Source organism: Lepidochelys kempii, chromosome 10, assembly GCF_965140285.1.
Source record: "Lepidochelys kempii isolate rLepKem1 chromosome 10, rLepKem1.hap1, whole genome shotgun sequence".
NCBI lineage: Eukaryota > Metazoa > Chordata > Testudines > Cheloniidae > Lepidochelys > Lepidochelys kempii.
In genome coordinates this window covers 10,035,687-10,061,750 of record NC_136389.1, presented here as the reverse complement: position 1 = coordinate 10,061,750, position 26,064 = coordinate 10,035,687, and the positions used below count along the sequence as shown (strand labels likewise).

Here is a 26,064-nt window from a genome sequence, read left to right as displayed (position 1 = left end):
CAGCCTGGCCCTATCACAGAGGTGGATGGTGCAGTCGCCACAGACTTCTTCACAGTGCTCTCAGTTGGTCAATATTACACAGAGGACCAGTGGCTCAACATGCAGGCCTTTTCCATGCTGCGCAAGTGGCTGCTGCTCTATGGGAGCGAGGAGGCAAACAGACCTAATTCAGGTACTGGCTTGGTGGGTTGGGTGGTGTATTACATCCCAAGTGGGAGATGTTTCCTGATCTAGTCCTGAAAGGGCATCTGGTGGCTTCACCATGAAACCACCATTTGGCTCAGTATGTTTGGCACTAGCTCCCCAGTTGCTGCCTGAGTTGGTTCAACAGAGGGTTGTGGGTTGGAATTGAGGGGCATTGGCAGTGCATGGAGGTCCATGAATTCAATAGCAGGGGATGCCAAGGCTACGACTGTTGTGAAGGAAATGTCACAGTGAGCCTGCTGAATGACCATGGTCTGACATACCAGAATGAACCATTTACGTGGGCCCTCAGGTTTCTGGAAAAATCCCTCCAGGCTTCACAGAAAAAGAAATGAAGGGCAGGCGGGGAGATAGCATCCCCTTAGGTGCTGTTGTAATATTCCCACACTCCAACAGAATGTACCCCTTGGACTGGAATCAGATACGACTTTCCCTCTGTGACATACCAGGATACAATCCAGACCAATGAGTAGCTGTGTCACCCCTGCCCTGCAACCTTGGGTGTCCTTTACAATACCTTGCTGCTGTAGCCTCCAGCCTGGACTGCTCCCAAACAGCCTCCAGCATGTAACACTCCCAGCTGTGTCAGAGTGTGTGTGCGCTGCAGTCAACCAGCCAGACCTTGGCTCTGACCACCTTTGGTTATGCTGCAGGGTGACCCCAACACACTCCCAGTCCCAGATCTTTTCCCAGAAGTGTATATCCTCTACTGCCCAGCCCTCTCCTGGGCAGTACAAATATGTTAAGTCCATTATTCCTTTAAGGGAGTAATATGCATATAACTTGTCACCCCAAATGGAGTTATCCTGACACTTCAGTTTGAACTCACTGGATTAGATAAAACAGTAAAACAAGCTTAACAACTACAAAGAGAGAGATTTTAAGTGAGTACCAGTAATGAGGCATAAAAGTCCGAAATGCCCCTGTTTAAACTTCCTTTGTTTTTCCTCTCTGCTTGCTGACTCTGCTTACTGTTTAAATGTAAATTAAGGAAAGCACGTATTCCTTCCTTTGCGTAGGACAGACCTGACTTCTGGCTGGGCAGGGCAGTGGGGTTCAGAATATGTGCTGATAACATCATTCAGGGGAGTCTGATAACTTCACAAACAATGTTGCCAGGCATATTTTCCCAGGACAATACTGACCAGCAAATTATGAGTTTTCAGACGATCGCTTACAGGCATGCTTTATACAAAGATTATTACCATAGTGTGTGAATACAGGGGTGTATTCCATTGTACCTTCTCTTCCCCCGTGGTGAGCTGGGCAGTTTGTAGAGCCTCGTTCATACGTGAAACTCTCTAACAGTACCATGCAGTGTGATCTGCGATGATCTCTTCTCTGCAGATGACAAATCAGAGGTAGATGGGTCTATTATGTCCATGGTTTCTGCTACCTCCACCTCCAGTCGCCTGCTTCCCCCAAAGGAGCGTCTAAGAGAGAAGGCTTTTGAATACTGCCAGCGTCTTATTGAGCAAAGCAACCGGCGTGAGTTGTGGTCTGAATATGTAGGACTCTTGTCGGAGTCCCTCAGTGTCATTCTTAACAATCATCTCGATCAGTCTCCTGCTGGGTCGAGGGCACAGTCTCCCCATTGTTCTGAGACTAGGCCCAAGAATCTATTCAAGCCACCTGCTCGACCATGGCTCTGCTCTGGCTTTGAGTCACTAACTGACTCCCTAGTGTCTGGGGAAGCGGACGAAGGGGTCTGAGCTGAGTCTCCCTAGAGGGATTAGCTGGGGATGGGAGAAGTTGCTTGCTAGCTCTCAAACATCACCTGATTCTAGTGCCAGACTCTGTGTTCTACCTCCTGCTGTTGATGTGGGTTTTGGAAACTGTAGACACTGGGGTGTGGATTCTCTTGACTGTAACTGCTCAGAACTACGTGAGTTAGGAGGGTCCATGGCTCTTCCCCTCCATCCTTAATTCTGGGCTGTCTTGTAGAGGGCTGCTGTGTGCTCAGTAAGGATGCACTGAGAGGGCTCAGTTCATCACATCGGTAAAGGCTGAAGGGAGAGCTTCCACTGATCTAATAGTGGACTTGACAGCATTCAGCCATTCCCAGTAGAGACCATGCCAATACCAGCAGTATTGCCCAGCGTGGACTAGGGGACTGAGTGTGATTTGTTTATCTGTTAGGGGCCCTGAAGAAACCAGATGGGGACCTGCAAAAAGCCGTAAGTACAAAAGAGGCAGGGGGGAGGGTTGTGGTGGTGGAGTTGTTTGCACAGTTCTGATCTTGCTGTACTTTCTTGTGCAGTGTCTCATTGAGGCTGTCACTATCATGGATATTATCTGCAGGCAGGACTCCAACTATGTGTACCGGACGCTCTCCTGCCTGAAGATCTTGCATGGCAGAATCAGTGGGGACCTTGCTTATGCCAGGGCACTGCTGCCCATTGGTCAGTTCTTCCTGAACCACAGTAAGCTGACAGTGCACACATGCTCTCCTCTCTAGAGCTGCTCACAGGGATTTCTGGGGGTTGGGATGTTGCTTCTGTCGTGCCCTCTTCCCCCAGCCTCCATAAGCTTTGGGAGTCTCTGCGGTACCGGTGTGCTCACTCAGGCCTCTGTTTGAGTGGCAGGATTGGATCACTAGGCACTGAAATACTCTTCCTCTCCATGGCTTCCTACTACTATTCTAGCTTTGACCATGTGCTAGGCTAGTGTATCTAACACTGTACTGTCTCAGCAGTGCTGAACCTGCTTTCTTTCTCTCTGCCTCCCCAGCAGCAGGTGCTGCTTGTATGGCTTTGAATATGCTCTTAGCTGGGCAGCCCAGTGCTGGAGATCCAGGAGTTGCACTGCCGCCCTCTCCTATTGCTCTTGGTCTTGATGTTACAAAAGCCACTCTGTAAAATCTCCAGCCCTTGAAGGGTGGCTGCTGGGTGGGCTGAGTTCCTGAGTGGGCCTTCCTTCCCAGGTGAGACAGCAGCGGTGGATTCGGAGGCAGTTTACAAGCACTTGTTCACCAGGATTCCTGCTCAGCTCTTCCACAGCCCAATGGTGGCCTTTGAGTTTATCCAGTTCTGCAGGGACAACATCCAGTTCTTCACAGAGAACATCAGCATCTTCAGACGGAGCTTCCCAAACCTTTTCAAGGTATGGGGGCTGGGGCTGGGTCAAGCACTGCTCTTCACGCACTTCATGTGTCCTTGGAATGAAAGCCCCTAATGCTCAAGGGGGTGGCTGTACAACAGTGGTGCCCAAACTTTTCCTGTTGCACTCCCCCTTACCAGTAATGGAATCTGACTGCGCCCCCTCTCTATGGCTGCACAGTTGGCTCAGCAGAGGAGCTTGGGATGGGGGAGGAGCCGGGACTAGAGGTGGAGCTGGCCTGGGGGCGAAACAGGGGGTGGGGTGGGATGGAGTGGAGTGGAGCTGTGGCTGGGGTGGAGTGGGGCTGGGGCAAGAGCTGATCTGGGGGTGGAGTGGAGCTGCAGCTTGGGACAGAGCTGAACTAGGAGTGGAGTGACTCCTGGGGGAATTCTGCCTCACTGTGTATGCGCAGAATTCATGGCCCCTGCAGATTTCTTTTTTTCCCCGCAGAAAAATTACTTCTGACTGGGAAGCTGCAAGAGCAGTGTAGGCAGGTTAATTTGGGCGCTCAGAGTAGCTGGTAGAGATGTAAATCACCACCGGGGTGGGGCAGGGCAGTCATGCCTGAGAGAGACACTCTCCCTCTTGCTCACTATTGCGACATGCTCGGCATGGAGGGCCAGGGCTTTGGGATGTTTCTGATGAGGTAAGTGTGGGGCAGGCTCTGTCCCTCAAGCAAAGGAGCATGTAGCAGGTTTCCTGCTTAATGAATTGTTCCCATTGTTCTTAGTGAATTCCCCTCAAGATTATAAAACATGTGTAAAAAATTGTAAGGCTCCTTTTTGTTGCCAGAGTGGTGTAAAGGAGCCTTATTATAAAGAACAGTATGACCTTATTAAAATGCTTATGGTGCTTTAGTGCTTAGAACTGGTCTAAATTTTTGGACTGAAAAAATTTCCTATCAAAATGTGCTCTATGAACTGTTTGCTACTGACCTTTCTGGAGATGGTCAGTAGCCAATATACATTGTGAGTTTGAGTCCCCAGCCCTCACTTGCTCTTCAGTTGCCTATGATGTAACACTGAGCATATGGCTGCATATATTTGTTGACTAATAACTAGAAGTGAAGGGTCAATACTAGCTACATTACTATTAGACAAAGGGGGGTTGGGGATTTCCTCCAGTGCTTCCCACTGCCATTCTCTATCCATTGTACTATAGTTTAAATAAATTACCAAAATAATTGAAACTAACATGATTATATTAATTATTTTAACAAATAAAACATGCAGAATTTTGCTGAATTTTAAAATATTTGTGTGCAGAATTTTTAATTTTTTGGCACAGAACTCTCCCCAGGAGTATGGAGTGGAGCTGCAGCTTGGGCCAGAGCTGAGCCGGGGCTGGAGCGGAGCTGTGGCTGGGTGATGCTCCTGCCCTGCCCCCTATGGGGGCTGGCCGGGCCCCTCTGTGTGCTATCCCGAACATTTCTCCACGCACCCATGGGGAGGGCATGCCTCACAGTTTGGGGCCCATTGCCATACATGTATCACTGACAGGCTGAGGTGTGGAAGGACTCACAAGCGGAGTTTAAAATATGTTTGTGGTGGGGGATTAGTTCTGGATATGTTTACATGGTTCATCAGGGCATGAAAGGCTGTGAGTAGCATCTGTGATCCAGAGGCGTCTGGGTGTGTAATACAGCAGTTGGGGGTGGGCAAGGGAGTAAGGACTTGGCAACCAAACTGTAGCAGAAAGGGTGTCAATGGGCTCTATCCCAGGGAAATGACTGTCTTGTGGGATGGAGCATTTCCTAGTTTGTCCACAGCACCCTTTAATTTCTTCACTGGAGTCTGACAACACCCTGGGCAGCAGGGCCTGGTTGGGGTGGGGGTTAATTCTCCTGCATTAAGGCTTAGGGACTCAAAATTGCTAGTTCTGAGATCCACCCCAGTGCAGGTGGCCGCTGGGAGCTCCTGTCGCATCCTTGCAAACCCCCTTTGTGGAGGCTGTGAGGTCAATCCAGTTCTGTGCTGGGCCAGCCTGAGCGCCTTTAGAAGCAAATTCTCCATGCGGTAAAACTTGCTGTGTTGGTTTGTGAGAGACTTGGATCATCCGCTTCTAAATGTTTCACTCTGGCTGTGGGGTCTCAGAGCTGAACTGCCCTGGCACTCCACATTTCTGTGCATTTTGTTCCTCTCCCTTTGCCCCTGTAACATGCTTTTGCCTTCTCTGAGGTGGGAGAATCCAGCCCAGTTAGGGGGGAAGAGAAGCAGACCTACTGCTAGCTACTTGTGAAAGTCTCTGCCTGTTTTTCCCTGCAGCTCCTAGCATGGAATAGCCCAGCCTTGATTTCTGAGTTCATGGACCTTCTGCCACCTCTGCTTGGTGCTGACACAGCCATCGAGATCTTTCACTTGCTGCTTGACCTGCCATGTTTGGCGGCTGCTCTGGACATCCAGCTGAGGTGATATCACCTTCCCCTCCTCTCACTTTTTAGCAGGGTGTTGACATTGGACTGTGTCCTGACCCACTCTTTGACCCAGAACTAACTGCTTGAAATGCCTGCCCCACACCCAAAGAACACCCAGGACCGCATCAGTTCAGAGCAGCAGCTACCGTAGCTGGATTTATATGGGGCTGTGAAAGCACCTGACCAATAATGTTTGTAGTTCTGCTGCATGTGCAAAGATAGGGACAGTCAGGTCTCATGCTTCTGAGCAGTAGGCTGACTGTTGTTAGGGGTCAGGAAGGAATTTCCCTCCCTTCCCCCATGTCCACCTCTGAGCAATTGGTAGATGCCCATCCCTCTGGAGCACATGGTATTGGCAACTGGCAGAGAGAGGATGCCAGAATTGGTGGTCTCGGTTAGCCAGTCTTACATTTAGGCTCGGAAGGATTCAATTTTTATTGGTAAATGTTGATTTCATCATACATACAAACTGGTGAAAAAAATATTTCCATCGATGACGATCAAAATTTACATATAGGCAAGGTCAGAAAAATGCCGCTTGATTAGAGTTTGATTTAAGGATATTTACTGTGTATATTTTGTGTTTTGACAGTTATAAAGCGTTAACTTTTTGAGTCTCCAACACGTCATTCAGTAATTATTATCTGACACCCACCCTGATAATTTCCTGCAACTGTGAAAATTTGAATGGATAAAAAATAAAAACAAAAAAACCTTAAAACTAAACATTGATATTATCCATTTCAATGATTAGAAAATAAAAATTCTGCCAGGCCTGCTTATGTCCTGCCCTGTTGCCCTTGTTAGCTTCTCGGGCAGACATGAAGTTCAGATTCTCTCCTGGGAGGGTCATGTCAGAGTGGAAGGGAAGACGAGCGTGACTGGCTTCTGCAGAGAGGGAGCTGGGGCTCGCTACCCCACACATGCCCTGGGGATCCACGGAGTATAGAAGCACTTCCGGGAAGGCTTAGCACGGAGACTCGCACTGGAGCGGTCCGCTGGCAGAGGGGACTTTGGTCATTATGGAGTACTGGGTTTGCTGGGCCTGGAGTCGCCCTTTTGGACTTTGCCAGGGCATGCTGCTGAGCCAACTGGAGAGAGTGCTGGGAGAGTAGCCTCATGCCTAGCTCCTGAGGAAGGGTGCAGTCTGCCTGAGCTCCCATCTGTTACCCAGCATTTCTTATACGCAGATTCCTGCTTTTTAACCCTGTTGCTGTTCTTGTTCTGAAGGCCCGAGAACCATTTCACTGTTGGAAACTATTTGAAAGAAACCTGAACTTTCTGGGGGGTTGATCAGCTATTGGGGGCCCTTCAGCCTTGACATTCCTCTAACTGCGACCTAGCCAATTTGCTGCTGTGTTCCCATTACTTCAGTTTGTGTTGTGTGTGTCCGTTACTAGATCTGCCTCTGCTCCCATCTCTGAGAGAGCCACCTGGGATCCTGCTGCAAAGCCAGCCAGCTGCCTGGAGGCCTTCCGCCACCCGCTCTACAGAAGCACCTTTCAGTATCTCCTCCGCATTGAGACCACCCCCAGAGACCCCCCTGAGCGGTACGAGGCTGCCGCCAGTGTCGGGTTCAGCTGCATGGGGATGCTGTGACTCCCCATCCCACAGCTGCCTGAGGACTGTGGGGTCCAGGAGGAGGAAACAGCACTGCAGGCAGGGTTCTGTGCAGAGGAAGAGCTGGGGTTGCTGTGCAAGACTCGTGTGTCTGCTCCCAGGCTGGCTCCTGTGTACTGGCTCCTGAGTACAGTCACAGCTAGAATGTGGCATACGTCTCCCTCTCCTCTTCAGTTTTGCAAGGTGTTCAAAAGCAGAACGACTTAGGGAGAAAAAGGGCGGGGCTGGGAAGCCGGGATTCTTCAGGGAAGCTGCTTTGATGGTGATATTGGGGTCTGTTGTCAACAGGTTGGCTCCTCTTCGCCAGCTGCTGGGGTCCATGGCCAACTGTCCACGGGTTGTGCAGTGTGCAGACACCATCCCTGTCTTACTGCGGCTCTACTTCGGTGTGGTGGCAGAGGTAGGGCTCCCTGCAGACAGGTAACTGGGGAGTTCCCATCCTGTGTGTCGCTGTCTCTGATGTTCCCTTTGTCATGGGAAGAATATCCATGGGAACCAAAGGGTTAAACTCCCTCTGGCTTGGGTTCTGGCTCACTCCGGGACAGTGCCCTCTTCCCTTTGCTCTGGGCCTTAATGGGGGGTGAAAATTCCCAGGACCCTGAGTGGGTGTATGAATCTATAAAGGAAATTCCTGGGATTGTGGGGGGTGTTTCTTTAGGGAGTGAACCTCTAGGAACAGGCGGTGGCTGGGCAGGCCCTTTTCGTGGAAAAGGGCCCTTACTGCAGTAGCTCAGCATTATTTGAAATCCTTGCCAGGCTGCTACCAGCAGCAGCTGCTGACCAGTGAGGCCTCTCCAAGTGTGGGCAGCAGGAGGACAAGTGCAAGGCTTCTGCCCAGCACCCTGTGTCACTCAGATCAGGCTGCCAGGCTCCTCCACGAATCCCCTCTGGGTTTGGCTGGAGGCTGTGGTGGTGCTGAAGGAAATGCTTCTCCATCTCCAGTTTGCAGACGGCCCCCTGATAAACCAGCTGGTGTTGGTGCTGCTGGAGAGGAGTGAGCAGCTCTACGAGATCCCGGCGTTTAAGGCTGATGTCCATAGGTGAGTATGGGCACCTCTGGGAAGGGGAGAGAATGGATAGAATTGCCAGGAGGAGGATTACACAGCACACTGCCCTGGTCTGGCTTTCCAAGGGTAGCCAGGGACCAGCCTTGCCACAATTGCTGCATGGCCTGTCTTCGGAGGGCACAGTGACATGGTGCCCTGCGGTTGGCACGCTTGGAGTGAAATCAACAGCTCCCTCTCTTTGGTCGAGAAAACCGTGTGGGTCACAGGCACATGGACACCAGAGTATTGGGGCTGAGCCCTCTGGACAAACAGCTGCAGGGACTGGAGCCACTGGGCACTGCGGTCAGGGCTTTGGTGTCATGCACACCCTGATCGCAGCACATCTGCAACCACTGTCCCGCACTGAGGCACTTGTTTGCCATTCACACATGGGCACTCACTGGTAGTCACTGTGCAGACTCCTGTCTGGGGGCAGGCCCTTACTAGTGGGCCATTGGGGTTGCCTAATCTGGTGAGCAGTCTGCTCTGATCTGTGTGGGTGCCAGGCAGTTGGTTCCTGAGCTATTGCCCTCTCCCTTCTTCCTGGCAGAGTGCTGAGCTCTCAGCTGGTGCTTCTGTGTAAGCTGCACCCCTCCCTGGTAGTGGAACTGTCCAAGGAGCTTCTGGAGTTTTCAGGAACTGTCAGCAACATCCGGAACAAAGAGGATATCTTCACCTACGTGGTAAGGTGGAGCCTGCCTGCCTCTGATACCCTACCTGTGGCCCTCTCTGCAGGCTACCAGAGGACTCTCTTCACAAACTTCCTCTTGTCTTCTCTCCTCTGGTGCAAACTAATCTCATCTGTCACTTCCTTAGACTGTTCTCCAAGAGGTCTGTATACTTCTCTGCCTGTCTTGCTGCAGGTCTGGGCTATTGGAGAGTACATGTCTGTGTCATACGACAAAAGGTGCACCGTGGAGCAGATCAACAAGTTCTTTGAAGCCCTGGAGGCCATGCTGTTTGAAATCACGCAACTCCGGCCCTCGGCCAGCATCCCCATGTACTCACCCCGTGTCATCACGGTTCTCATGACAACGCTGACCAAACTGGCATCGCGCAGCCAAGATTTGATCCCCAGGTGTGAAACCGGGCAGCAGGTCAGGGTTGAGTGTGCAGTTCAGCCAGGTTACCAAGCAAATGTTTGTTGCTGTATTCCTGTTGGCTAAATAGCTTTAATGAAAAACCCGGGAATTGAAACAAGACAAACTGTGAAAGCAATAGAAAAGTATATTTGGAGGAGCCCAAATTGCAGCCAGGCAACCAGTTTGTGCATGTTTCTGGATAGTGTTTAGAGAGACTTGGGGGGGGGGGGGGGGGGGATAGCTCGGGGGGGAGGGATAGCTCAGTGGTTTGAGCATTGGCCTGCTAAACCCAGGGTTGTGAGTTCAATCCTTGAGGGGGCCATTTAGGGATATGGGGCAAAAATTGGGGATTTGTCCTGCTTTGAGCAGGGGGTTGGACTAGATGACCTCCTGAGGTCCCTTCCAATCCTGATATTCTATGATACTCTATTGTGTACTGTCGGCAGTGTGTAATCCCAGCCACTCCCAGCAGGAGGCACTGAAGGGAGTGAGGGGGTAGTGTTACCATTGAGGAAGCTCACAGCTTTACCCGGCAGGTGTTGGTGATGGAGGGGATGTGGTTCGGGCTGGAGGGTGCTTTCACCTCTAGGCTCTATCTAGGAAGTGATTTAAGAGTGGTGGTTTTGAGGCAGGAGCTTTATGAGTCTAGAGCTGTTCTCTTGAAGCTCCTGCTGGCTCAAGGCTGTGTCCTTCCCTCTTGCAGGATGACCCTGTTCCTGTCCAAGATGAGAGCGTTTGTTCAGAGCCCTGCCATGGCCTCGGTGTACAGTGAGGAAGACAGTGAGGAGATCCTGACCCGGGCTGCTGAGCTGATGAACCTGTTGAAAATGCCCAGTGTGGCTCAGTTTGTGCTGACGCCATCAGCAGAGGTTGCCAGCCCACGGTTTCACCGAGACACTAACGTGTCCCTGCCTCTCGCCATGAAGACGGCTAGCCGGCTTTTAGAAAGGGGGACTGGCTTCGTGCCAGGGTGAGGTGATGGCATTTCTGAGTGTCCACTGCATAGCTCTGACTGACGAGACCTGGCTGGCTCTGTGCTGTATTTTGACTAATACTGCTGCTACTGACTCGCTTAACGGAATATGGGGAAGGAGGAGGGATGAGGCTCTGCTCCAAGCTGCACCTTCCTGGAAATGGGCAATAAATGGCGGAAAAGAGGAATAACCAGAGCTGACGGTTTCTGTCTTCGAGCCTGACCATGTGGTTTGTTTGTTTCCTCTCATGGGTGGCTGTTCTGCCCTTGGCCCCTGCAGCAGGAAGTGTTTCCACTGACTCCCCTCGGTGTTCCTGCAATGGGACTCGGGTCCTGGCCCGCCCGGGGAGACCAGTGACATCACCCCCATGAGGCAGAAGCAGCACGCACCCCAAACAGACAACCTGGTGCTACAGGGGAAGGGCGCTGGCTAGTGTATGTGAATTGGGGTTTTCCAAGAAAGCTTAGCCAAAGGCCCAGCCTGCCTGAGGGCCTAGCCTGCTTCCCTTCGCAGCTCATGGCAGCAGCCAAAGGAGCTCTGGGCTGGAAGGTTCTGAAAATCCAGGGGGCCATCTCCAAAGCAAGTCCCTTGAGGGGCACTTTGCCCTGTCCTACCAATCAGCTGTTACTTGTCGCCTTTTCCTTCTCCGTTGCTCTGACTGCATTGTGACTCCTCCTGCTTTTCCCCCACCAGCTCTGCTCTCTCTGCCTGTAACAGGTGCTTAGAGCAGGAAGCCAAGTCCTGTAGCCAGGAAATGGCGGGAAGTGTAGGCAACCTGTGGAAATGATTTAGGTAAGCGAGGGCCTGCCCCTGCTCCCTTTTTGTTCTAAAGTTCAGTTGAACCTGGCAAGGCCCAAACAGGCTCCAAACCACTGCCACCAGAATGGAGCTTAGGGAGGTTTTATTGTATCCAGTTTATTTTTCACACCGCGAACAACTCCTTGAACATAGCAGCCCTGTCCCAGGTGGGCCCTGGTCTTTGTTCCATGTCTGCACTAGAACTATATACATTGTAGAGATGTACAGTATTAACAAGAGAGGGGAGTGGTCATGCCCCTTTCTGCTGCTGGCAGAGAGCATGTGCCCTCTGACTTTGCACTCAGGCAATAGGAATATTTAGCGCTAACTATAATATTAGTGAAAGACAATTGGGGGCTGATTGCTTGGTGCTTCCCATCCAGTTATGGAGGCTGGTCACTTCTCCTGTGGGGTGAATTATGCTATTCTCCTTATGGGTTGGGGGGGGAGCTGCAAAGCTGGATAGCAGTATGTTTGGCTTGCTTTGATACTGCTGAATCAAGCCGTAGCTGGCCCTGCTTTGTCATGCTGCAAACTCAGGCTCTTGCTCCCTGGGCTGGGACAAGTGTGGCTGTAGGGGGGATATACCATGATCTCCTGGAGGCTGAAGGGCCATTCTTGTGCCTGTCTCTGAAGCCCTCAGCTGGCAGGGGTATGGAGTGGATGGGTGGGGGGATCCCAGGGCTCAATGGAGGAAGGTCAAGCTAATGTTCACTGTTCTTTTGACTGTTAATAAGGCAGCCAGAGCCTTGAGCTGCCTTTGTGTGGTTACCTGCTTCTGTTACAATTAAAGGGTATCTCCAGTCGCTGCTGTGCAAGAGAATGCCACAGCACAGAAGCCAGGCACTAGCCTTGAATGGTTATTTCTGTCAGCCTGGAGAGCTTGCAATGTGGGTTTAGATGCCTTGTCCGTGAGGCTGCACAGAACCCTGCGGTGTGGTGGGTGGGCTAATGCTGCACTTCCACCTTACAGTGATTAGTCTGAGGTTTTTCCACTGACTTCAAAGTGCAGGAGTAAGAGAGGGGGGGGTTCTCCCTCTGCGCTTGCTAAACCCCACACACAGCTCATCTGCACTAGCCCAGAAGAATATACTTACACTTAAAACAGTTCCCCCCTTGGTAGAGCAGGCACCCTGTTGGCAGGAGAGAGCCGAGTGATGTGTGTGCACTCTTGGGAATAAGCTGTTAAAGCTGTGACTGACTTCCCAAAAAGGGGGAATGTCTGTTTCAAGGCCAGGCATTGTTTAACATCATCAGCATGGCCGTAGCAGGCACTGCTGAGCAGCTGAGGTATGCAGAAGATGGGATGGTGCATGAGAGACAGACTCAGGTCCATGGAGCAACTCCCCAGCTCTGCCTGTATGTTTCAGCAGTGGCTACACTTTTTAAAACTACCCCTGATTTGGTATCCACACTCAACTACCCACAGAGCTACATACCTGCTGGGGCCTGCAACCTGGCTACTAGCCATCTAACTGCTGCCATTTGCACTTAGTCAAGTCCGGCTGCAAAAGTAGCCGTGCCGTCAAAAGTATGCCCCTAGATCTATGTGGGGGAGGTTTGACTTCTTCACTTACTAATGAGCTGCAGGCTGCCTGCTCAGGATTTATGGCTTATTCCATAACCCCCCTCCCACCCCCTTTTTTTGGTCCTATATGACTACAGGGGTGTTAACAGGCCCCTTCACCTTGAATGGTTAGAATATGAGGCAAATACTTATGCTAAACTGTCTGTTCAATCTTGGAGTTAGCAGTGCCCCTCCCAGACCTCAAGCAGAGCTCTGTGTAGCTCAAAAACTTGTCTCTTTCTCTCTCACCAACGGTAGTTGGTTCAGTAAAAAAGATTACTGCCCCAGCTTTGTCCTTCTAAGAGCCTGGGCTTGCCCCTGCGGCGGATAAGGCATCACCCATGCAGCCAACAAGAACACGTAAGAGCAGCCACTCTGCCTGGGTTGCAGCCATGTCTCCATTTTGTGAAACTGTCAGCGCAGGTTGTTCCCCTGTGAGTACTTTACCAAAGCAAGAGGTCATATTAGTTCACCTTGGCTGGGGGCTTTGCTTTCAAGTGTGGGCTTCACAGGGTGACAGCCTCTCCCCAGGCCAACGTCACTGGAAGCTGTTGAAGGGCCAGCTTTAGGGAAGGTTTAAAACTAGATTCCCCTGTGCAGCAGGGCCCATGCTAGAGCCGGGGAGCAGCCCACGCCGGGGTGATGAGGAAAGGAGAAGGACCTTTCCAGCGCAGGGCCCAGAGGGGGTGGTCCTAGCCTTCCAACAGCAAGGCACAACACTAGGGCAGGGTGAACTGACTGCCAGGCCCTGGAGGAAGTGAATGTAACGCTCGCATCCGTTCCACCATGACAGCCCATTGCATCAGCTTATGCTGCTAAAGCCTGTCCCTGTAAAAGTCATTTCCTGCACCCCAGTTGTTCTGTTATTTATTAGTACTTCAGGCACCCCCAACCTTGTATAAGCAGGGGCATAGCGAGCAGATCGAGGGACGTGATCGTCCCCCTCTATTCGGCATTGGTGAGGCCTCATCTGGAGTACTGTGTCCAGTTTTGGGCCCCACACCACAAGAAGGATGTGGATAAATTGGAGAGAGTCCAGCAAAGGGCAACAAAAATGATTAGGGGTCTGGAACACATGACTTATGAGGAGAGGCTGAGGGAACGGGGATTGTTTAATCTGCAGAAGAGAAGAATGAGGGGGGATTTGATAGCTGCTTTCAACTACCTGAGAGGTGGTTCCAGAGAGGATGGTTCTAGACTGTTCTCAATGGTAGAAGAGGACAGGACAAGGAGTAATGGTCTCAAGTTGCAGTGGGGGAGGTTTAGATTGGATATTAGGAAAAACTTTTTCACTAGGAGGGTGGTGAAACACTGGAATGCATTGCCTAGGGAGGTGGTGGAATCTCCTTCCTTAGAAGTTTTTAAGGTCAGGCTTGACAGAGCCCTGGCTGGGATGATTTAATTGGGGATTGGTCCTGCTTTGAGCAGCGGGTTGGACTAGATGACCTCCTGAGGTCCCTTCCAACCCTGATATTCTATGAACCTCAGGAATCCAGCTTGAAGGGCCAGAGGGTGACATTTTGCTGCCACCTTTCACAGCCCAGGAACCTGAGTTTGTTCCAGCAAAGCAGCTGTTTGGGGTTTGTAATAAATGTTCCCTGGCAGTTCTGGCCTATGTTAACTGTAATTGTTATGTTAATCACTAGGTGCTCAAAATCTCCCAGGTCTCAGTGCTAGGTAACTCAATTGCAACAGCAGCCGCTAGGGCCCCCACTGCCAGTCAGGCACCAGCCCTGCCTCGCCCTCTGGGTGCAGAGGAATGGAATAGCTTGTTCCTAAGCTCGGTTGAGCCGAAGAGAACGTTGCCTGGAATGGGATCTGTCCTCTGCAAAGTAGGGGGCTATGGAAACCCCATGCTCAGGCTGGCAGGGGGAAGGACAACTCTGTAAAATGAGCCCATGCGATACACCTGTGAGCGGAGGGGCGTTTGGATTGTAAAGCCCCCTCCCTCACTCGCTCAGCAGTGTCCTCCCTTGACCCTGGCAGAGCAGAACAGAGATACCCAACAGCCTGAAAAGCAAATTGAGAACAGTTCTTTAGTCCTGGAATGGTGCAATTTCACACTGGATCCTCCGTGTTCCACGGACAGTCTCTGCCCATCCCACCAGCTTTCGTGTAGTTGGCCTTGACGGCAGCTTCGTTTGTAGGGGGCTACGGCCAGGCCCTTGCAACGTGAGCGTTAAGAGGACGATGGTGAGCTGGAGCTGATTTTCTTGGCTATTTCCATGTCAGACTTGGCAACCAGAAACCGCAGCTTCTTCCCTCCAGACCGGATAAGCTCCACTGCACTGGAGAGACCACACAACAGGAACAGGGAGGTTAATGCCATGGCCCCAGGCTCACTACCCAGAGCAGCGGCTGGCTGGTGTGACACACTGAGGATCCCTCTAGTCAGCTCTTGCGGAGCAAGGGTTGGGCTGGCAGTCCTGTTGGAGGCTCTCCCCCTGCTCCATCCCCCTCTCGCCCTTGGCACAGCAAGTGCTAGGCAGGCTTTAGAGACAAGGTCCCAAGAGCCAGGCTTTTTGGTTGCAGCTGCTTCACTGCATTCCTCTGGGTAGTTGCTGTTGATGTTTACTTGCTGGGTGGGGGTTTACAGTTACTCATCTCCCCCCTGCACTAACCTCCTCCAGCTCCCTAGCAATCAGGTTCTGTCCTATCTCCCCCTTACACTTGCTGTCCAGCTCTTTGTTTACATCAAAGAAAGTCAGGAGGGGCTGAAGCTTTAATTTACTTGTCCCCTGGAAGCATTAAGTGAGTTTGGAGCTGGGCTACAGCCAGGTGCTTGCCCTCAGGGTGATACTCAACACTAGGCTGCTCCTTGCTCCCCTTACAAGATGCCATTCTTCTCCCCTGACAGCTGGATCACTGACAGAGATGCACACACCATCTGCATGGTCAGTGCTACCAGCAGAGGTTATTTCTCCTCTGGAATTGTTTTTAATCCCATGAGGGTCGCAGACCGCACAGAGCAACATCACTTATAAGAAACAAGCATTTCCTGCAATGCGCAGAGCTGTTCTAGTCAAAGTAACATTCCCTGGAGCCAGGGCTTTCTAAGGGCCAGGCCAGTGCTGCTCCTTCCAACTGAATAGACCTGGGCTACAGTTCAAAGAAACGCCACTTGAGGGATTATCTTGAAAGGGTCATACTACCTGGCATGGTGGTGGACAGGGATGGAGTGTGTACTGCTCTAGCAGGTGGACTCCAGGGCAGGGAAATACCTGCCCACTCTGGCAGGAGAGCACTGATCTTTTCACCAGACACATGCTTTTTGCCAGCAGTTGCTATTTGAAACTCCTGGCTCCCTGGCTCTCTCACAAACTTTCGTTGTTGGTGCCACTTTGCTAGCCACATGGTGGCTCTCCTGCGTTCCCTGTGGTACAGAACACTCCCTTCTGTGTACTAAGCACATGGCTACTAGCCCAGGCATCACCAGGAGCAAGAGGACCTCGGAGACTGTGAGCCTGCTCTGAGCAGGAGTTTAAAATGCCTGCAGCTGCTAGAGAAGGGTCTAGCAATGACTTTCTCCTGCGCTGTTGAGTACTGGGCCAAGACGCCAGTAGGGCCATGCCTGCTCTTTTGCAACATACATCACAGCCTTCAATGCCTCCCACACCCCGGCTTCTTCCTTTTTTATTTTACCTCTGGTAGTCTGCTCCAATCAGACTGGTGCCGTTAACAGCCAGGATGCGGTCGCCTATGGAGAGTCTGCCCTCTGAGGCTGCAGGACTGCCCTGGATGAGGGTCCTGATGTAGATGCCGGGAGAGTTCAAAGGGGTGTGCTGTCAACAAATAACGGTCAGTACGAAGGCAGTGGTGAGACAGGTTCTGCACAAGACAAAGGGCTACACAGCTTCTCGCACTCTACAGCTCTGGGCCGGCCGTGTTGGGAGCCTCTGTGTCCACTGGGTTACTAGCTGCTGCAGGCATTTAGAACTCCTGCTTGGAGCAGGCTTACGAGGCACCGGGTGCAATTGTCAAGAGCCACTGAACAACTTCCACGCCCCAGTCCCCTTTTTAAGTTGCTTTGGGGCAGCTAAGGGCCCCGGACCTTTAGTAAGCTCCCGCGTGTCTGTCGCTTTTGAAAATGGGACTTTGGCATTTCTGAAAATGGTACCACACGGTGTGGGGTGGGTTTGGGTTGCTTTTTCAATCACCTATAGCAGCCCGGGCCCAAGGTTGCTCATGCCGGCGGAGCTGAATCTATGTGAGCAAGGGCGAGGCACTTGCAGAACATTTTCCAAGTGCAGATGACTTTGCAAGGGAACACGAGGTGTGTGTGCATGAAATGGATTTTGCAGTCTGTCCCCACCACCTACAAAGGAAGACCTAGGATCAGTGACTTCCCCCAGCTTCTGCATTCCTACAGCCTGAGAAGATGCCAAACACGTGCCCTAGTTCCTTTGTCCGCTCAGTGGGAGTCGCATGACCTGCTCCAAGAATTCTGCAGTACCAACAGGCCAAGGCTGCTGCAGAGCTAGGAGGAAAAGCAGCTGGCTGAAATTCTGAGGGCCTGGCAGCTACTGCTGCCTGTGGACCTCCTGGGGGTCCAGTAGCTGGGTGTTTGCAGCCCTGGGCTACGGAAGCGCTCTAATCCACGCGGAAAGAAGGGCAGCCCTCCGCGCTGTTTGTACCTCCAGGTGGACAGAGGAGACTGCTGGCCACACTTCCCTTGTTCATTTTAATTCTGGGAGGAGCATAATCAACAAGCCAGGCTGCCCTCTGGCAGGACAAAGCTCCCTCACTGAGTGCACATGAAATACAGTTAGGACTACGGGTAAGGCCTTATTTTTCTACTGACTAATGCACTGCTCAGAAAGGCCCCAGTTACAGTGACCCATTGCGCTAAACCAGATTGCAACCCCTAGCGCAGGAGAGCAGGGACGTTCCTGTGACTTTTCTGCTTGCACTCAGCATTGGCTATTCTGAGTATGTGCTGTGAATGCAGGGCAGGACAAACCATTTCATTCCTACTCAGCAATGAGCTCTTGGGAGGGGGTCCTCCACCTGGCCAGCATCTGGCCAGATTTTTTTTTGACATTCACCTATCACTTGTGACGGGGTAGGAAAGGCCTTCCTTAGTCTTGCATCCTTCTTCCGCAAAGGACTCTAGCAATAGCGTTGGGCATATTTAATTTCATCTATTCTCCACAGGCCTTGGGGCAGCTTTGATATAAGCCTTACAGCTGGGTCTGAGCTAACAGGTGTCTGAGATCTGATTCCTTACAGGGATTTATTAGGATCCATCAGAATAACCTAAGAAATCACGGCACTTGCATTCACCCCAGAGATTAATCCAAGCAACCACTTGGTCAGATTTCACAGGAAAGGAAGCTATAGGGCATACATGCGGCATTAGCTTTACAGATCACTTTTCATCTTCATATAATACATTCCCTGCAGCACGAGCCCAGTTCTAAATATTCTGTGAGGCAGAGCAGGATGTACTCACCAAGCCATCAATCAGTCCCATCCCCAACCCGATGGGCCCTTTTTCCAATTCCACCACAAAGACATAGCAGAAATCATCCGTGGCGGAGCTGCGACTGGAGGAAGCTGGCGTGGGATAGTCGTAGGGCATCGGAGAACACCCTGGGGCCAAAGAGATGCAAAGGGTCAGACAAATATTCCTCCAGTATTCACCCAACCCAGCCTGCTCCTCTCTGCACAGAGCTCCTCCTTTCTTGCCCCGCCGGCAATCACCGCTGAAATAAGCAGCGTATCAGCCAGGCTCCCTGGAGTGCCCCTGTGCTTGCCAGCAGCACATCTGGCGGGGAGGGCGGGCTCACTTCATTTTGGCTTGGCCAAAGTGCCAATGCAACGGCACTTCATGCAGGCAGAGCCGGCGCTCGGCATAAGCAGACCAAGCAATTGCTTAGGGCCTGGAGCAACTCAAGGGGGTCTTGTATTAGTTATTAGTATGTGTTGGGGGGAAGAGGGGACAAAAATATTCCTGATTAGGGCCTGCAATGGGCTAGCACTAGCCCTGACAGCTTGGGGCAGACAACGAAAATGGCAGAACGTGCTTCTAGACAAGGGGCTCGGCCTAGAGAGGAGAGCCTGGTGGCTGCAGGATCCATTAAACGTCAGTCTAGAACGTCAGACATTGGGAACTAACATGGATGAGCCTGGGAGCGGCAGGATGGCTGGCAAAAGAGCTCTGCCCTCTTCCCCCGGGCCTGTCTGGAGAGCTCCAGAGCCTGTTGGCCGGAAAAGCTCAAACGGGTCTCGCCAAGTGTTGCCCTCACACTGATTCTTGGATAAGGTTTTGGTCCTTGGCTTGTGCACATGCAAAGCCTGCTTGCCCGGCCCCGGCTGAATGTCTGCACATACAGAAACCGGGATGCACAAATCCTGAGGGCACAAAATGACACGTTGGGTTGCTACCTCTGAAAATCTGGCCCTAAACGGCTCTGCAGGGTTTCGGGAGTTAATGGGTAAGTTTTTCTCAGCGGCTGGAGAGTTCTCAGAATAAATGGTGGCACGAGAACAAGCAAAGGCCGTTCAATTCCTCCAGCAGGTTGGGTTTTGCAGAACTGGAAATTTTTTGGCTTTGGCTACGGCTTGGTACATGACGCCAATGAAGGCTCAAGCTGGCCATGACTCCACGCTGCATTCATGAATACGGAGGAGCCCAGTCAGCCAGGAGAGTCTGGCTTCCCCTCCTGGCCACTATAATGACCTTATAAAACACTCCTGGAGTGTTGCCTTCTCACATGGATACAGGCTGCTCCTGGGGCTCAGCTAATGAAATCCACCCAGCTCTGCTTGGTGCTTTGTCTACAGCACACAGTCGTACTGACATCTGGCTTCTATTTGCTGGCCTTTCCTTTCCTCTCCTGGCTCACAGCTGGCGGGAGAGGGACTGGTTTTAAAAATAAACACATGGGCATAATCACCCTGCCATTGGCCACGAGAAACGCAGCTGCCAATATGTGCAAAATGTGGGATTTTCAACTAGCTGCTGTTTCAGGAGTGCCCCCCTGATGCCCAGGTGTCTTGCAAATCCCTTCCTGCCTCTGTTCAGTTCCATCTACTGGACACTGGTTCACACATGCAAACCAATTACCTGCTGCTTCTTCAGGAGGGGCAGTGGGATTTAGATGCCAAGCACCCACTGTGTCCCTACAAAGGTCTGAAATGGATGCACAAGGCCTCTGCTTGCTTCTGGGAGCAAGGTCATAAAATCTTCTTTCTTTTACAAAATCTTCTGAACCCGAAGGCACTTCACAGTCTGTGCACACACGGCACTCACTGGTGGGCTGCAGGGCGGCAGCTCACTGGCTAATAGCAAAGGGCAGGAAGGAAGGGAGCGGGGCGCTTTGACCAAGGGAGCCTGCTCTTACAGAAAGCATCCAAGGCTCTTCAGAGCCCCCCCAGAGCAGCCAGGCCTTTGGGACGGAGCTCGGTGTATCTAGCTTGGGACGATAAAGGTTAAGCTGACCTCAGCTGGGGCCGGGGCATGCAGGTATTGCTCACCTGATGGTTCAGGCTAGAGTGCGGCGCAGAGGTCACGCTGCTCGCGGTAATCGTGAATTTTCATGCAGTCCGTGAGCCCTGCAGCTGCGGCTCCTCTGGGCCCCATTCCAGCCATTGCAACTCATGTGGTCGCACTACAATTCTGCTTTTGGCCGTCCGCCCCACCATAGATGGAGACAGAGGGGCGGATGAGCCAAATCTGATGGGTGGTGCCGCCTAGCACACAGGGTTTCAATGACTGAAGCAGGGAGCCGGACCCACCCCTGCTGGTGTGGGGTGAGCTCGCTCTCCAACCCCTCCCACCCCCGGGCTGGGACCCCTCCCTGACTGTGGGGGTTTTTTTCCACATACCTCTGCTGTGAAATTGACTAAACATTTGTATGTTTGTATGTTTTTAAATCGTTGCCTTGCTGATGGTTAGGCCACGAAGCCTTCCCCTGTGGCAAGAAGCAAAGAGGCCAGGCCGCGGAGGCCCAGTGGTGCTGGATTATGCTCTATTCTCCTGGCTGCCATGCTTGTCTGACCCCCAGTCTGTTTCCTGGGGAACCAGACTTGTTGTGGTCCCTACAGGAAGCAGTTCCTAGGGAAACTGGCAATGCAAGACAGAGCCTAACATGTGAGCGCTGAGGATCTGAGGGCAGGAAAGGTTCTCGGTACCTTCAGGGGTGGTGGCTTTGGTGCCATTGAGTCCATCCTTCCTGGGGTCCTGGATGACTTTCCCACAGCTGGTGCTCTGAGGGGATTCTGGGCATCCAGGGTCAAAGTTCAGAGGCGTATTGGGAGGGGTCAGTAAGCAGGAGGGATCCACTGGCAACACGCTGGCCTTGGAGAGGTGGTTTTTCCCCAGGCTGCAGGGCAGTTGCAGATGCTTGAGTTTTTCTTGGTGCTGTGGCTCACTGGTGTAATAGTCTCGGGGGGATCGGCTCATGTCTGTGGGGAGCGGAGGGCTCCCAGCAGCCTCTGCCTCCACACAGCTACCTGGGTGTCTGTAATCCGACTGGCCAAAGGAATTCCCCAGGGCTGGCAAGGTGAGTGTGTTCTCGGGCACCTCGGGGGCATTTTGGCTGGTGGGAACGTCTTTCTTTAAAAGGAGAAAAATACGGAGCGTTAGCCTGGCCCTCTAGCTATCTAGGTTGCCCCTCACTTTGGTATCTGACCTCCACTGGGGGCAGGGAGGTGACTTAGTCACTTCTGCCTAAGAGCTTGAACATGGGGCAAAAGTGCAGCAGTGTGACCCCTCCTGGGGCCTGGGGCAGTGCTGTTAGCCCCATTGGTCAGCAGGGGGAAGCAGAGCCCAGAGAGGGGAAATGACTTGGCCAGGGTCACAGGAGGAAGCAACGTTAGAGCTGGGCAGAGACCCCAGAGTTTCCAAGTCCCCGTCTCGTGTCCTGACCACAGCGCGTCCCACCCACAGGTAAAGCCAGCCTTTCTGTGGGCGCACTGTCATGCAGGAGCCCCAGCTCAGTGTGGTCCACTGCCCCAGCAGCTGCACAGACAGGTGCAGGTTTACACCTGGATTCTTCTCGGTACATCAGTGGGTCCCAAAGCTTTAGCGATTAGGAATTAGTTAGGGCTTGTCTACATGGAGCAACTTACCAGCACAATTCTAACGCTGTAGTTACATTGGTATAACTCCCTGGGCGGACACCTGCCTGAGCAGTCGGCGCTAAACTGGAAAGTGGCACTCTGACCCCGGAAAGGGTTCCCCTTAGGGCATTAGTGTGCTGTAACGATGGCCTGCCCACAGTGTTCATGTTGCCTACACTCCCCCTCAGCTAGGTGGCGCTGGCATGGCAGTGCGCCTCTCCCTTCTTTGGTACCCCCAATCGTTCCAAGGTTCTGCAACGGCGGGATGGCCAGTCTCTTGCTGGCTGGTTTCCAAGGACCTCCCCGGCCAACCCAGGACTTCACGCTGGGGCAGCCGCCAAGAAAGTCAAGGAAATGCTCCAAACGCAGAGCCCTTTAGGCACCCACTGGGGCCGGCTGGGAGCAGGGGATGATCTGAGGTATCCTCCTCTTGCTGCAGCAGGGAGCTGCACCCCGTGAGGACGAGGACAACGGCCAGGAGTCGGCTGTGCTCGCAGGGCCTGGGACTGCGCGTGCTGGCTGCAGGGGTGGAGGCAGGGGGATTTCCTGTCACTCCCCACCCGAGAACTGCTCCCTCCCGAGGAGTTCCACAGGGGAGGGGTGGCAGGGACACTGAGCCCTGACGGCACTTTACACACATTTGCTAATTAACAGTAACCCCACAAATGCCTGCGTGTGGACGTGAGAGCGGGCCAGGCTGCTTACACCCCTTGGAGCGGGAAGGACATTCCCCGGAGCCCAGAGCCACCACGTACTCCCCACTTCTACCCAGACCTGCAGCCCTTTGGGCACAGAGAAAGGGAGCGAGACAAGGGGGATGGGGGGCGGTGAGACAGGAAGGGCACAGACAGGGAAAGGCTGCATTGCAAACTGGCACCTCCCTCCCCCTCCTTGCTAACAAGATTGTGAAAACAAGCGTGTCCTTTCTCCACACCTCCTTGCCCCCCTCCAGGCAAGGGGATTAGCAGCACTAATCCCGCACAGCAGCGTGCAGGTTCCTCTGGTTTGAGATATCAGCTCGCTAGGGCTTCCCAGCCCCTGCGTCCCACAAGACAGCCCCAGTAAACTCCCAGGGCTGGTGCAAAGCCAAAGGCGCGCACAGCCCATGGAGTCGGGGCGATCGCACTGGTCTGGCTGGCACACTCCCAGGGCCAGCACGGGCCTACGGAAATGGGGCCGGGGTTAGACTATCCCAGCCACGCACAAACTCAGGCTCCCTCCCTTCCGCTCTTCCTGGTCTGGCTCTTGGTCCCAACAGCCACCCGGCAAATAATGCAGCAGGGCAGCAGAGGGCTCCTTTACTCTCATACAGTCAGCGTGCGCTTCCCTCTCAAAGCGGAGGCCAGGGGGAGCTTAGGATAAATACCCAGGAAGAACTGCGGCAGACACAAACCCATTGCTACTCCGCCGCAGGGACCCAGAGCTCTGCACTGTTCCCGGTCACTGAGAAAAGGCCAGTGTTGGATGACCCATGCTCTAGCCCAGGGCTTCTCAACCATTTTTGTTCTAAGCCCCCTCCCGCCCCCCCCCAGCATGCAATAAAAACTCCACAGTCCACCTGTGCCACAATAACTGCTTTTCTGCATAACCCCGCCAGGGCCAGCATTACGGGGTAGCAAGCCGGGCAGTTGCCTGCGGCCCCCACGCCACAGGGGCCCACCCCAAAGCTACATTGCTCAGGCTTTGGCTTCAGCCCCTGGCAGTCAGGCTTCTGCTGTCTCCCAGGGGCCCCAGGGAGTCTAATTCTGGCCCTGCTTGGTGGACCCCCTGAAACCTGCTCTCGGCCCCCCACCCCCGGGAAGAACCACGGCTCTAGTCATTAAAGACGGCACCACACCATCCAATTCCCAGCGGTGGGGGATGGACGAAACCTCCATTCCAATGTGTCACATTCACATGCTGCAGGAAAGGAGAGACGCACAGAAAGATCCACCTGGCTGATCGGCTGTGCTATCTTCTGGCTTCATTGTCCCTCCCCCTAGTGGGTGCATCTTGCCTAAAGCTCCTGGGTACCAGCACTTCCCTCTAACTCTTCCCTCATATGAAGACTGTGCCACTTGCCCCCCCCCCCAAAAGTCTAAGATCAATGGATTGGACTAACGAGCCCCAGGGAGTGGCAGAGGCCAATGTGGCAATGTCAGCCACTGCCCAGGAAACCTGGAGAGAGAGCAGGCTCATGTTTTCTGGGCTCAGCTACAGCAAGACGTGATGGGGCTTAGAATATGGAAAGTGTGAGTCAGTAACTCCTGGCTAATAGGATCGAAGCCGAGGGAGCGGCGGGGGTTGGGGGGGCGGCGCGGATCGAAGCCGAGGGAGCGGCGGGGGTTGGGGGGGCGGCGCGGATCGAAGCCGAGGGAGCGGCGGGGGTTGGGGGGGCGGCGCTGATCGAAGCCGAGGGAGCGGCGGGGGTTGGGGGGGCGGCGCGGATCGAAGCCGAGGGAGCGGCGGGGGTTGGGGGGGCGGCGCGGATCGAAGCCGAGGGAGCGGCGGGGGTTGGGGGGGCGGATCGAAGCCGAGGGAGCGGCGGGGGTTGGGGGGCGGCGCGGATCGAAGCCGAGGGAGCGGCGGGGGGGCGGCGCGGATCGAAGCCGAGGGAGCGGCGGGGGTTGGGGGGCGGCGCGGATCGAAGCCGAGGGAGCGGCGGGGGTTGGGGGGCGGCGCGGATCGAAGCCGAGGGAGCGGCGGGGGTTGGGGGGCGGCGCGGATCGAAGCCGAGGGAGCGGCGGGGGTTCGGGGGGCGGCGCGGATCGAAGCCGAGGGAGCGGCGGGGGTTGGGGGGGCGGCGCGGATCGAAGCCGAGGGAGCGGCGGGGGGGCGGCGCGGATCGAAGCCGAGGGAGCGGCGGGGGTTGGGGGGCGGCGCGGATCGAAGCCGAGGGAGCGGCGGGGGTTGGGGGGGCGGCGCGGATCGAAGCCGAGGGAGCGGCGGGGGTTGGGGGGGCGGCGCGGATCGAAGCCGAGGGAGCGGCGGGGGTTGGGGGGCGGCGCGGATCGAAGCCGAGGGAGCGGCGGGGGTTGGGGGGCGGCGCGGATCGAAGCCGAGGGAGCGGCGGGGGGGCGGCGCGGATCGAAGCCGAGGGAGCGGCGGGGGTTGGGGGGCGGCGCGGATCGAAGCCGAGGGAGCGGCGGGGGTTCGGGGGGCGGCGCGGATCGAAGCCGAGGGAGCGGCGGGGGTTCGGGGGGCGGCGCGGATCGAAGCCGAGGGAGCGGCGGGGGTTGGGGGGGCGGCGCGGATCGAAGCCGAGGGAGCGGCGGGGGTTGGGGGGCGGCGCGGATCGAAGCCGAGGGAGCGGCGGGGGTTGGGGGGGCGGCGCGGATCGAAGCCGAGGGAGCGGCGGGGGTTGGGGGGGCGGCGCGGATCGAAGCCGAGGGAGCGGCGGGGGTTGGGGGGGCGGCGCGGATCGAAGCCGAGGGAGCGGCGGGGGTTGGGGGGGCGGCGCGGATCGAAGCCGAGGGAGCGGCGGGGGTTGGGGGGGCGGCGCGGATCGAAGCCGAGGGAGCGGCGGGGGTTGGGGGGGCGGCGCGGATCGAAGCCGAGGGAGCGGCGGGGGTTGGGGGGGCGGCGCGGATCGAAGCCGAGGGAGCGGCGGGGGGGTGGCGCGGATCGAAGCCGAGGGAGCGGCGGGGGGGTGGCGCGGATCGAAGCCAAGGGAGCGGCGGGGGTTGGGGGGGACGGCGCGGATCGAAGCCGAGGGAGCGGCGGGGGGGCGGCGCAGATCGAAGCTGAGGGAGCGGCGGGGGTTGGGGGGGCGGCGCGGATCGAAGCCAAGGGAGCGGCGGGGGGCAGTATGGCCTGGCAGGTAGAGCATGGGACTCAGAGGTGAAGGTGAGATCATGGGAGATCTGTGCAGGATGGCCGGGGATCTATGATGTCCCTAAGAGAGGGCTAGCAGGGACAATGCTCTCCCTGGGTCAGCGATTGCTACCTTCACGGGCTCCAACTCCAGCAAGTCACCGGCGTGGGGGCTCTTGCTCCGCAGACTCCACAGGAAGTGACGGATGTACAGGAGATGCCGGTACATGTTATCGTCCAGCGTCTCCACCTCCAAGTCCACCTTAAATCCTCCACTTGGCAGGACGATGGGCGGGTGGTTATCAAAGGACTCTAGCACTTCGTCTGCAAAACACAGGGGGAAGCAGGTGTTGGTGTGTGACCCACCTGAGCCCCAGCCCTGCTCCCAGATTGCGGGGCCATT

At 54.5% G+C, this 26,064-nt stretch overlaps 2 protein-coding genes across 5 annotated transcripts in view; one reads left to right on the top strand and one right to left on the bottom strand.

Moving 5' to 3' along the window:
• AP5Z1 (adaptor related protein complex 5 subunit zeta 1) overlaps window positions 1-10,628 on the top strand; it is a 28,815-nt gene extending 18,187 nt beyond the window's left edge. For all 3 annotated transcript variants that reach the window (XM_073361937.1, XM_073361938.1, XM_073361939.1), the window contains 12 exons: window positions 4-172; window positions 1,552-1,692; window positions 2,344-2,381; window positions 2,465-2,627; window positions 3,128-3,306; window positions 5,568-5,710; window positions 7,117-7,266; window positions 7,625-7,736; window positions 8,279-8,376; window positions 8,933-9,065; window positions 9,246-9,460; window positions 10,168-10,628. In XM_073361937.1, coding sequence (XP_073218038.1) covers window positions 4-172; window positions 1,552-1,692; window positions 2,344-2,381; window positions 2,465-2,627; window positions 3,128-3,306; window positions 5,568-5,710; window positions 7,117-7,266; window positions 7,625-7,736; window positions 8,279-8,376; window positions 8,933-9,065; window positions 9,246-9,460; window positions 10,168-10,438 — 1,812 coding nt within the window. In that variant the 3' untranslated portion in view covers window positions 10,439-10,628. The remainder of the gene's footprint in view (window positions 1-3; window positions 173-1,551; window positions 1,693-2,343; window positions 2,382-2,464; window positions 2,628-3,127; window positions 3,307-5,567; window positions 5,711-7,116; window positions 7,267-7,624; window positions 7,737-8,278; window positions 8,377-8,932; window positions 9,066-9,245; window positions 9,461-10,167) is intronic.
• The window catches only part of RADIL (Rap associating with DIL domain), a 75,365-nt gene continuing 59,072 nt past the window's right edge, over window positions 9,772-26,064 (bottom strand). For both annotated transcript variants that reach the window (XM_073361933.1, XM_073361934.1), the window contains 5 exons: window positions 25,795-25,985; window positions 20,940-21,363; window positions 18,256-18,395; window positions 16,446-16,585; window positions 9,772-15,091 (listed from right to left, as the gene is read on the bottom strand). In XM_073361933.1, the coding sequence (XP_073218034.1) occupies window positions 14,983-15,091; window positions 16,446-16,585; window positions 18,256-18,395; window positions 20,940-21,363; window positions 25,795-25,985 (1,004 nt within the window). In that variant the 3' untranslated portion in view covers window positions 9,772-14,982. The remainder of the gene's footprint in view (window positions 15,092-16,445; window positions 16,586-18,255; window positions 18,396-20,939; window positions 21,364-25,794; window positions 25,986-26,064) is intronic.